Raw genomic sequence first — 12,806 nt, 5'->3', positions numbered from 1 at the left:
CTCTGTCCTTCCCACTCCCGTTGCACTGGCTCTAGGGTTTTCTGGGTCCTACATCTAACTCCAAAACGCCCACCTCGTATCTCATGTAGGGAAATATAATTCTCTTTGACTGCCACTCTCTTGTGTCTTCATATGCATGTTCCTGCTCACTATACGAAGGTCCCTCCTCAGGATTTGCCCTCTTTAGAATGTAACAGGGAAGTTTTAGTAAATGACAAAAAAATTTTCACTCTTCCAAAAATATGTTTTTCCCTGCCATTCGTTCACTCATTCATTCATTCATTCATTCACTTACTCATTCAATGTGCACAGAAGAGTACACCTGGCAACAGCTGTGACTGTGCTCATTGTATAAAAAGCCATCCAAACTGTCAATGGCGGGGGTGCGGTGGAACAGGGTGGGGACAGTGACCGGGTTCACAGATACATGGAAGTTCAGTTATGAGATCTTAAAACTAACAGTGACCTCAGAAACTGATGGCAGGCATTTCCTCCTGGGCCTCAGCCTTTAGTCAGAGAGAATAAGAATCAGGCTGAAGATGTGGACGTGGGTCCTAAGCTCAGGGAAGACCTGGTCCTAAGCTCAGGGAAGACCTGGTAAGCATCAATCAATAGGGAGGCACTGACCTCTTTGTCAGGGCAGGATTTGTAGCAGGGAGGGCAAAAGCCTGAGGGGTTACAGATCTGAGGGACTTTGTTAACATACATCAACTAAAGAACCAACAGAAGTGGCAGTGTTAACTGTCAGTGGTGAGTACATATCTTTATCCAAATGCTTATTGGGTGAATCAGTGTGGAGTTGCCTGGGACTTTTTCATCTCATGGGGCTTTGCTTGCCTCTGTTCAGGTGTGGTAGGAGGAGAGAACCACAAAGCTGTCTATCATGGTAGACGTATCCAACTTCCTCTCCTGTGGAATTATGACAGTGTCTCCAGCTTCCCTGGCAGGCTATGCTTTCTTCAAACCTTCCCAGAGGGCCTCAGGAAGCTTGGGCTATGGTTCCTGAGGGGTGGCGACAGTCTTGTGAGCAGAGGCTCATGCTTGAACCACTGCTGATGGGTATCACCTTCTCATATGCAAGATGATGTTCTAGGATTGCAGATGAATGAGGGGCTCACTGTGCTGTGTGCGGAAACGGACGTGGAAATGTGTCATTCTTTTCCCAAGGATCCCCTGCTATAATGCGAGGGGAGATGATACCTTGTTGCTCACAGACTAAATCTGGAAGAGATGTTTGCAAAAGGCTTTCAACAGAGACCTTGCTAAATGCAGGTCTTTGAATGAAGTAATAAAATCTTCATCTTGGCATGGTGTGTGGCACACAGCTAGTGTTCAATGAATGTGAACTGAACAAATATTTTTAGGTACATCATGTTAGGCTGTGGGTGAAGGGTAGGGAGGTGGGACAGGATGTGTGATGTAAACAGTAATCAATCAGAGATCCTGATTTTGAAGTGTTGGGTAGTAAAAACTATCTTTGGGGGCAGGCAGATCTGGGTTCCAATCTTAACTCTGTCACTTAGTGGCTGTGTGGTCTTTAGCAAGGCTTTAACCTCTCTGGGCCTCAGTACCCTTCATCCAAAAAAATGATACATACTACCTCCCTCACATACAGAGGCGGATTTAACGGCTGGCGCACCAGGCATGCGCCCTGGGTCCCGACTTCTGAAGGGCCCTGCAAAACCCCAACTTTACACTTTTTTTTTTAATGACACCAAGTTTGGTTTCACACATGCAATTTTAATTATGTACAAGTTTACAATCAGCAGTAAAACCCGATAGTATGTTTATATTCGCTTATTTTCATTATTTCATTACTCCGCTGCATACTATACACACACTGTGCTGCATAGGCCCCACGCAGCTGCGCTACCGCTCATCAGAGCAATAGAATCGTATTTGCTACTTTGTACTTACAAAGGTTCTCCTACAGTGCAGATTTAAGATATACGCAAATACGCAGGGATGTAAATGAGTTTGCGGATATGTACTTGTTTCATTTACGGTTTTTAAAATAGTTTTCTGTGCATATAAATAAATATTTTTATTTTCCCTGTCTCTCTCTTTCTTTTAAGGGCCCAGTATTTTCTTCTGCTCCCGGCGCCTCAACTGACCTTAATCCACCTCTGGTCACATAGGTAGGGGAGGAGGAACCGAGATAGCAAACACACGCATCTCTGTGCAACGTGCCCTGTAGCACAGCTTATAGCAAAGCCTCTGGTGCAGCATGAACATCCCGCTGGCCGCCTGGAGGTCACTGCAGCTCTCTGTCTGCGTGGGTTCTCTGGTTGCAGGGGTATGCTCAGTCCATGCACAGGACAAGCTGCAGGTGCCAGGGAGTCAAGTCCAGCAGTGACCTTCAACCAGTGAGGGACTCACTCCTGCTTGCTCACTCCTTGGTATAATGATGCTTAACTGTGCTTCACACAGTCTCCTAGAACATCCCTAGTGGAACTGAGTCCCAGTTATCTGTGGCATTAATCTGTTCATGAAAACATCCATGTTGTCTTCCCTCCCTTCGCTATCTCAGCACCCTACACCCTCACCAAAATTCCTGGGTCACCTTCCAAGTAAACTACTGATTCCCAAATCCTTGACTGAGAGGGTAATCCAAACTAAGACACAGACAATCCATGAAAGCTATGATTACTGTGATTTTTCATAGGACATGGATGTAGGTAATTAATACAGAGACATATAAAATACTAGAAAAGAAAATGGAGGATGATTTCTACCAGCTGAAGGCCTCTGGATGGCTTTGGGAAGGAGATTATGTGTACCATTTGATCTGGATGTTAAAGGTGGGAAGGATTTGCACATGAGGAGATGGGTCAGAGAAAGGCACTTCAGGGGAGAACAGGGTCTTGTGTACACTTTTATGGTGATTCCTACAAAAGCCTTGTGTGAGGCAGGCAGGCAGACAAGTCAGGCGGGTCCACACTCACTCAGGTCTCACAGGGACACAGAATTCCCTTGGCCCCATGGCCCCATGGCCCTGACACTTGGGCCCTGTGCTCAGCACACTTTGGGGCTAACCTTATCAGTGCACATGACAAAGGCTTAGTGCTTTCCTTTTGCCCCTGAAGTGCGACCCTGTAATCTCTTTTCTTTGCTAAGCTATTTGTCATGGTCTGTGGCGACCTCACTAAGCACCCTGCACAGCGGCCCACTGGAGCACCCCGTGGGTCTCAAGTCCTCTGAAGGCCTCGGGGAGGTTTCTGCTCAGTGTGCCTCAGGGTGCTCTGGGAACACTGGCTGCCTCCTCTGCTCGGACCTGATAAAACACACTGGCACTATGACCCCGAGTTTGAGACATTAGTCTTAGGCTGTTTGTTTCACTTATTTTATCTGTTGACCCTTCATCATCTGAGTGAGTGAACTCAAGAGGTCTCAGCCTATCCAGAGGACATACAGGCGAGGGCTTCCCTGCTATAAATGAAGGAGGAGAAAAGGAGGAACAATAGCTGAGGATTTGCTTAAGAGAAATCTTTGCTGCCTCTTCACATTAGTTCAGTTTTTAATAAGCCCTTTCTTTGGTCAGAAACTTCTGTTTAAGTAAAATCTTAATTACACAGGTAAAAGCTGAATTTCCTTGAGTCAAGGTGGTAAGAGGAAGTTCTGCTTGCCCAGACCCCTCTTGGAGGAGCACAATGTGAAACCATTGCTTGAGCAGATAAAAGGAAGGAAGCAGAAGGAGGAAGGTGATGATCTTATGTACCCTGGGCCTCCTTTTTTAGCCACATATTACCTGACAAGCCATTTGGGACCTTCCAGATGAATTCAATTTCGATGTGCCAGAACAGAATCTCTTGGGTTCTGCTCTGAAGGAGTAAGCTGAGAGACAATGGCTCATGTCACAAGGTCAAAACTCGGAGAGGTGAGAAATCTCTCTCAGTCTTATCAGCTTTGCTCTTCTCTTTCAGAGGTTCCAAAAACAGAACAGACTTTTGAAGAACGCCTGATACTGAAAGCTTTCTTGCTAAAGTTTGTCAATGCCTATTCACCCATCTTCTATGTGGCCTTTTTCAAGGGGAGGTGAGTATATTGGTGTCATATATAGGAGAGAAGTTGGTCACTAAGGCTGGGTCTTCCACTAGAATCAGCCTGTCCCCATTGTCAGTTCACATCCTCAGCCCTATTCCCCATCCCCACTCTCACCCAGCTGTTGAAGCAGGGGCATTAACACTGGACCATTTAGTATTAACAACTACGATTCTGATAAGTAGGGAAACTTCACAGGGACCTGGCTCCAGGCTGTGAAGAGTGAGTCTTAGAAGAATTTGTGTCTCCCAGCTTTGAGGATATGGCAGAAGAGAATTTCTGGTCTAGCCAGTGGCTCTTAGGTTTTGCAATGCAATTCTGATGCTAACTACCCAGAGTTAGTGTAAACTTCATAGATTAAGGGCACAGTCTTCCACAACACTATCTTCACTTCAGACACTAAGCCACCAGCTATGGGGTTTCCAGGCCACTCATGATTTGGACAACTAGCCCCTACAATCACTAACCATTCAGGTTCAGTAATTCACAAGAACAGATTACATAACTCAGGAATGCACTGTACTTAAAATTACAGTTTTATTATAGCAAAGGGATATAAATCCAAATCAGCAAATGGGAGAGGCACTAGGGTGAGGTCTAGGTGGGTCCTAAACAAAACTTTGATGTTCTCAAGACATGTCAGATTCCTGGCACATTGATGTGTGCCAGCAATCTGGAAGCTCATTCAAGCTTCAGGGTCCAAAGTTTTTATTGAGGTTTCATTATGTAGGTATGATTGATTTGCCATGTGATTGAACTCTATCTCCAGTCCCTCTGTCCTCCCCTGAGGTCAGGCTGCTGTTACCTGGCTCAAAGCCCCAACCCTCCAATCACATGGTTGGCCTTTCTGGCATAGTTTCCTTCATCCTGAGTGATCTCATTAGCATAAATTTAGGCATAGTCCCAAGGGCCTACCAAGAATAATAATGACACTCCTATCAGGAAATTCCAATGATTTAGAGGCTCCTTCCAGGAACCAGCAACAAAGGCCAGTCAAATTCTTCATTATATAATAGATCTGGATGTAAAGTCACTTTTGATAAATAATTTTGTGGTCAGATCAATTGACTACCTGCAAGGAGATTTCCCAGTAAGCATCAGCTGTGTCAGGAAAGCTTCCCTAGAGCTAAATGCTCATCAAATAGACATTGGTAGCAAGAACTGCCATCATCCATATTTGATAATTTCTTATAAATGTGTTTATGGCCCAAACCACAACCCCTTCCCAGGCCCAAACCACAACCCCTTCCCGGGACCTCTGTCCTTGACTGTTATGAAATTATAATAGCAGAGTAACTATTCATATTAATGAGTATATTCTTCATGGGTGTTTTTCATCTGGATTTACTATGAATAACAAGTGGTATACTTATATATGATCTTCTAGGTGAAAAATACAGTATCCCCTCATTTATCATGGGTATTATGTTCTAGACCCCCCTGTGAAGTAGGAACCTTACATTTATTCTGCACTCTTAAACCTGCGTAACATTAACAACATACGTATACAGTACTGCAAAATCCCATGATATAGTGAAAAATCCACGATAAATAATTAAATATAATATTTTTAAAAATCCTGCGATACAGTGAGGCCATGATAAGTGAACTGCGATACAGGGAGGGACTACTGTAAATAGGCTCCTGACCTTAGATAAACTTTGTGGTATATTGAAAGAGTAGTCTTGGCAATAGCACATTGTAGTCTGCAAAAAATGCTGTAATAAGAGGTATAAAATGAAAAGAGACACAAGGGGACTGCACAGAGAAGCAAAGGTTTAAGCAGAGCCTTAAACAGATGAATAGGATTTTAACAGGTGGATCCAGGATTGACATTCCAGATAAGTAGGATTCTTCTGATTACCTGTCTAGATCCATGATTAGCTTCTACCTCTGTGTTTCTCCCACCTGCCTAGTCTTCTTATTCCACAATAAAATTGATGTCACTTTGAAGAGGAATGAAGTAGGCTTCTTCCATTCCTTTATTTATTTATTTTTTAAATGTTTTTTATTGATTATATTGTTAAGACAGTTCCAATTTTCTCCCCCTTGCTCCCCTCCACCCAGCATCCCCCTCCCCCAGCAATCCCCCCCCAAGTCCATACCCCTGGTTCGTAAAAATTAACTATCCCCCCCCCTCTCAAATATTAGGACCCTTTGTAATCTTGTAAAGGACAATGGGCGAAGGTCTCAAGCTCCTCTAGCTGCTTCAAGCTGGACATGGTCGTCGTCCTACCTACCCTTGGGTCCAGAAAACCCTAATAAGAGTGGGGGTGTGGAGGGGAGGGTGGCCTTCCCACATGGGGAAGGATCGTGCAGACTCCAGGTCAGTTGGCTGTCTCCGGTCAACGGCCTTCCATTCCTTTAAATGCTTTCAGTAGGATGTCTAAGTTTTTCTTTTCTGTTCCCAGGAATCTCCACTTACAACTTTAGTCTGTCTCACCCTTCATTTCTTGCAAAATCAGAAACACTCAGTTCTTGAAACTAGTTGAGAGAAGAAGATGCACACACAGTACTCTTACAGATAATCCAAACTCTGTTGTGTTTAGGCTCAGAAGTCACCCCTCTCTCTTTCTTATCTCTCTCTCTCACTCTCTCTCCCTTGTGGGAACTTCCCAGCCCCACACTAGCCTCACCCCCTAACCCCTGAAGATGAACCCCAGGTGTTATAGATGATTGTTAGCTGAAAATGGGGTATAAATTGTCCCTGGGTGATTTATCACCTGCCCTGGACAGTACTTTCAAGAAAGACATTGAGCAGTGGCTATTCCTCTGAAGGCATGCCCTCAAGAGCTCTGACTTTCTCTCACTTCCCACACTTCTCAATTTTAGGTTTGTGGGCAGACCTGGAAGCTATGTTTATGTGTTCAACAGTTACCGCATGGAAGAGGTAAGTGTGCTTAGCCACTGGTGTTTCCTGCCTGGCTAGTGATTTGTATGGGCACCTGCCATCCCCAGCCCCATCCTTGTCCCCCTTGCACCATGGCTATGAATTCCTGCCTTTGCTTCTCTGGGCTGACTTGGTCTAACAGCCTCTTCCTTTGTCTCTTCCTCTGCAGTGTGCTCCCGGGGGCTGCCTCATGGAGCTCTGCATTCAGCTCAGCATCATCATGTTGGGGAAGCAGTTGATCCAGAACAACATCTTTGAGATCGGAGTCCCGTATGTACTGAATGCTCCTTATCTCTCTCCTTGCAGCCAGGGCCTAGCTCAGCAGGGCCTGGCTTTCAGCAGGATTTTCATGGCCTCCCCTCTTCTCAGATAGCTTGGCTATTTAGTCCTTTGTCTACTTGCCAATAACTTTCCCCATAAAGCAGGGCTCCTCCCATAAGCCTGGTTTGCCAATCTGATTTGGGCTGTTTGAGGCTCACAAAGATTAAGCACTTCATTAAGTACACATAACCAGTAAGTGTCAAAGCTAGGAATCAGGTATCTCTGACCTCAATGTGTCTAATATTTTTAATGCTATCTGTTCTCCCAGTGATCAAAATTAAAAGAGATTTTCGGTAAGGTGGATATGTGAATATGAAAGTTTCAAATATAACTGTTTAGAAAAGTCTCTAAGAAAGTCTGGAATATATGATCTTAGGAGGAGAAGAACTCATAGCTGGTGAAACACAGAATGGATTTTCACATGGATTCTCTCTCCTCTTCTGGGTGGGTTTATACCAGTTTTATAGGAGGATGACTGTCAATGAAGTTTTGCATTGAAATAGTGATGAAAACAAACACTGACTCACAGGCACAAGACCTAAAGAAAAAAGAATGAAGCAAGTGAAAATCTACCTTCAGGTCAAAGAAAATGTAACCCATTCTGCCTTTCATTTCTATTGCTCATGGCATTAAAGAATCTGTTTCAAGTGATATTTTCAGGCAATCCAGCATCAGAGAGCTAAAGATGACTGAGGCAGTACTTACAGGCTGGGCCAGTTCTGTTTAGGAAGACAGAATGGACAATTTGTATCAGGCCTAGAGTTCTTTGCAAACCCCTTGCAAAATTAACTATTCTGGAATACAATAGTCAGTCCCCATGGGTTAGCTGAAGATACTGCCACACTGTCTTTCACTGTAGTAATGGTTCTGAGAAATCCCGCTAGAAAGAAACTTGTTTGAGTTCTTCCATCTGGCCATCTTAGTTATGGACGTTGGGATACACTCTGGGTAGTTCAAGAAGCAAAGGAATTTAAGAACAATAAGTAGCTAACAGAATATTCTTTAAGGGTCAGAGAGCCAGGCTCTGAGATACATAACAGGAATAACAATGTCCACACTGCAGGAGGGCTTTCAGGGAATACCACAGCCTTTATTTCTTGGCTCACATGACTCAGATATTAAAAGATGAGAATTGTATACCAAAAATGAGAATTATATAGAAACACTGTAGTTTGAACTTAACTGGCTGTCTTCATAACCTTGGGCTGTTATAACAGAGGAATACTGACTTGGTGGCTTACACAACACACATGTATTTCTCATAGTTCTGGAATCTGTGAAATCCAAGCTTGAGGTGCCAGCAGATCTGGTTCTTGATGAGGGCCCATATTCTGGCTTGCAGATGGCAGCTATATTGCTGTATGCTCATGTGACCTCTTTGGGTGCATGTGGAGAGATAGAGAGCTCTGGTGTCTCCTCCTCTTCATATAAGGGTCCTAATTCCATCATGGGGTCTCCTTCATCCTCACCTCACCTAAACCTAATTACCTGTCAAAGGCTTCACCTCCTACTACCACCATGTTGGAAGTTAAGACTTCAACATATGAATTTTGGAGGAGATACCATTATTCAATCTATAACAACAGCCTGGCTGGTTTTTCTTTTCTTTTCTTTTAAACTAAGTACAAGATTTATATATAATTAAATTAAAAAAATTTAAAAATGCATATATGAAATGATCCATGTCTTCTCAGAGCTTATATTTTAAGTTTGGGAGACAAAACAGATAGTATGTGACATGGTCTTCTCTATGTGGTGCAAACTCAGTCAGAATTCAGAGTGAGTAAAGGTCAGGGATTTAGGAGCAAGCAGTCAAAGAAGGCTTCCCAAGCTGAGGGATTTTCCAGGCTGTGTCTAACTCTTGAAAGAAGGCTGCCATCATCAAGTGTAATAAGATGGCCTGCAATTATGTTGTTCAAAGAAACGATTTCTCTTGGGTGTTGCTATCTTATCTAAACAAACAACAGATTGGCTCAGGCTTATCAAAATCACCCCCTGACCTAGGTGGTGCTACCAATGGAGAAAAGTAAGTCTCATGGACATGACATATCCCCGATCAAAGTCTTAGGGCATGTCAGGGTCATGGCAAGAGCTCAGAATCTCTCCAAATCTCTTGAAAGTTTCCTGAGTCCTGGGCTGGTTGGGCTGAATAGAACCATTATAGTATATATGATCCACTTGCTTTCTCTATGGGAAACTGCACCAGTGTCCTGCTTCCATAGGGAGGCTATAACTGTCTGAAAGGTCTCCAGACCGTTGGTCTTCCTCAGAAACACACTTACAGAGCTAAAGTTATAATGAAGAAAATGTAGTTAACCTGGAAAGAAAACCCTTTTTTATGAGAGCCCTACTTAAAGGGATGAGAATCTTCAACAATCCCTCTTAAAACTTTGCCATGCCAGTCCTCAGAACAGATCTCAGCATTGGCCACCATTAATTAGGCTGAATGCTTAGGATGGTCTTCTGTCCCCGCACTGGGACAACCTCAGGTGGCACTTGAGCATGTGCTTATCTTGGAGGAGGATTGGTGAAAGCATTGAGCTGGGCATCTTGGTTCCACCTCCCTGCTTAGGCTATAGTCTCTGCTTCTCAGTCAGGAAATCATAATTATGGAGAACCCGAACCTTCTGAAGCTGGGCCCTGTTTCCCAGCTCTCTGATTGAGAGTCACTCAGTGACAGTCATCAAGTGAAGTTGGTGAAACACATGGTTCCTGTCCTCTAGTTTGTCATCTCAGGGAGACCACAGTTGTTATGGACAAACACCCAGAAAATATACAGACCAAAAAAAGAGAGACCAAGGAAGCACCTAGCCCCTGTGATGCTATGAAACTAGCCCCTCCACCACCACTACAGTAGAAAGTCTACATTCCCCCTCAACATCTGGGGAAGATATCTGCCCTTTCAGGATATTGTTGTTCTGCTCAGGATGGAATAGTATATAGCTTGTGGGCATCATACACCCATTTTTAAATTTCTGGACATCTGCTGTACCATTTAGCTCTTTCACTATGGACCCAGAAGCTTTTTATAGAGTGTAAGAGAGGCAAGAACACAGGCATATGTTGGGACAGTGTGTTGGCATGTTCCCCGTTCATCAACTCCGTCAGCTCCATAACAGATGAAGCTAACACACGGCTGTTTGCCTTGAAGGCTAAACTTTCTGGTGTTATGCTTGATGTGTGGTTAATATTTCACAGTTAATTGACGGTAATTGCATAGTAACTCATACAGCTGTGGGCAAGTCACTTCTCTAAGTTTCACTGTCCTCATCACGTGATGAGAATGATGGCATTATAACCATCTCTAAGGTGCTTCCACTTCAGCTCAGACATCCTATGAACCTGTCTCCTCTAGTCACCGATGATTCCAAACACAAGTTTCTGTTTCAAAACATTTTTCCTCATTCCAGTTTCCATTATCCTAAAGGGTACGCACAACATAATTATGAAGTTAAATTCAGGGATGTAGAACAGAGGTTCTTTCATCAAACCCTAGGGGCCTTTATCTTCAAAGATCTTTATAGTTCTACAGGTTGTATTTTAGAGTTTGGGCACATGAAATCACTATGATTATGATTTGGTATTTTCCACTCTCAGAATCTGTTCTCAATAAATTAGACCCATCCAATCCAGCCTTCAGCACCTGGCAATATCCTTATATGTGATGCAGTTGAAATAACCAATGGGGGAAAAAAAAGAGTCTGTTATAGTTTGAAGAGAAATGACAATTGAGCATGACAGTGAGGAAAGAGCAGTGTAAATTATGAAAATTAGACTCAGTGGTCATTAGTTCTTTGGTGGAGGTGGCAAGTCACTGTAGGGTAGAGATTGGGTGATCCAACAGATCTAGGTTCAAATCCAGGCCTTACAATATACTTACTGTGTGACATTGGGCAAGTTATTCTAGAAGGATTTTCATCCACTATGGTTATGTGAAAATGCAGTTTGGATATACTATGCTCAGCTATCTAGGAAGTGGAAATATGGACATCTGAGAAAAGAAGAAACATTCTTGAGGGGTTCAGGTGGCTAAGGTGTTGCTGAGTTTTATTGACTTATATGTTTCCAAGTGATGCTTTGTAAGTGTTTCAAGTCCAGGGAGTAGGCTGAAAAGAGCAACTCAGGAACATGATTTTCCTCTTCTGTTCTGGGCCCAGTGGCTTTTGGTTCAAAATGGAGCTCTCATGTACCTTCAGAGCCTGCTTCAAAGTTTTTCCCCAAAGGAAATAAATATGAATCTTAGAGACAACACCTGGTTTTTATATAAATAAGCAAGTCTGAGGAGTTAGGTAGGTGATCATGCTAGATAAGAATATTTGGGGCAAAAAATATAAGATTGACTGTTAATATCATTGATTTTCAACCAGTGTGCCACAGGATTTTTAAAACATATGATACCTGACTATTCAGGAGCACTGACCTCTTTTCCCTTAGACTGCCAAATTAAAAAATGACAACAGCCAACAGAATAATAGCCGCCTAGTGTGAGTGAATCAAAATTACACCTAGGTTGTTTTCTTTTTTAATTTTATTTTTTGGTTTTTCAATTACAGTTGTCCCATTTTTCCCCCCATTGCTCCCCACTACCCAGCCCACCCCTTCTCCCACAATGATATCCCTCCCTGTTGTCCATGATATACCTAGTTTTTGTGCTGCTGAATTTTAGTAATTAGTTTATGTGTGCCATGATTTGAAAAATGTTGAAAATCACTGGTCTATAGTATTTATCACCTACTTCTAAGAGCAATTTTTTAACATTCTTCCCAAGAAAATTTTAAAAAGTGGAAGACTATCTAATTGACCTTTATTGTAGCTCAAATAGTCTGCTATAGTTTATTCTCCCCTTGAGGGTACAGAATTTTCATTAGGTTCTGTGTGTGTGTGTTGCAGAAAGTACCACAACTAAAATTTTGATGCCTTTGAGAATCTTACAGTCCAGCAGGCTTCTTGGATTAGAACATTGTTTCCCAATCTTCAGTCATTTATGAACCAACTTTAAAACTTTTTTCTCATATCTACATGGATAGCTATTTGTATATTAACTCTCTCTAAACCAATTCATTTTTACTTAATTCCATAATATTTCTGAAAGTAGAAAAATAAGTGCTATCAGTTACCACAAATAACAATAGAAAGAAATACAATAAAAACAGAGCATCATTCACCAATGGCATTAGCCTAAGAGCTGCATTCTCTATTTTAAAGAAAGATGAACAAATGTAGGGAGATGTTAATGACATGCCGCCAGCAGTCTGGGGTTTTCTCTTTGACTGTAGTCAGTGGGACTGAATGAGAGCAGAAAAGAAAATGACTTTCCCGGATTCTCTAATGAGATGCAAGGCAAAGTGTGGAGACCTTCCAAAGGTGTCTGTCACATGCACAGCTAGTGGACTGTATCCTTTGCTGGAATCATTGGTTTAGAGGAATATTATCACTTCTTAATCCCATAGGTCTCCATGAGGCTGGCACCGGTAGCAGGCATGTCCAAGTCCTGCACAGAGCCCTTTGGGACCTTGGATAAGCTTCTCCAACTCTCTGAATGTGGCAGGTGTCC

The 12,806-nt window shown here is 42.9% G+C and overlaps 1 protein-coding gene across 1 annotated transcript in view; it reads left to right on the top strand.

The window, feature by feature from the left end:
* ANO2 (anoctamin 2) overlaps positions 1 to 12,806 on the top strand; it is a 302,275-nt gene that overhangs the window by 245,279 nt on the left and 44,190 nt on the right. Inside the window, exons 18-20 of the mRNA XM_090275378.1 lie at positions 3,924 to 4,035; positions 6,874 to 6,931; positions 7,101 to 7,201. Coding sequence (XP_090131504.1) covers positions 3,924 to 4,035; positions 6,874 to 6,931; positions 7,101 to 7,201 — 271 coding nt within the window. The remainder of the gene's footprint in view (positions 1 to 3,923; positions 4,036 to 6,873; positions 6,932 to 7,100; positions 7,202 to 12,806) is intronic.

This window comes from Furipterus horrens, unplaced genomic scaffold (assembly GCF_987537825.1).
Source record: "Furipterus horrens unplaced genomic scaffold, mFurHor1.1.pri manual_scaffold_4, whole genome shotgun sequence".
NCBI classification, from domain to species: Eukaryota; Metazoa; Chordata; class Mammalia; order Chiroptera; family Furipteridae; genus Furipterus; species Furipterus horrens.
This window is presented reverse-complemented; position numbering and strand designations above follow the sequence as displayed.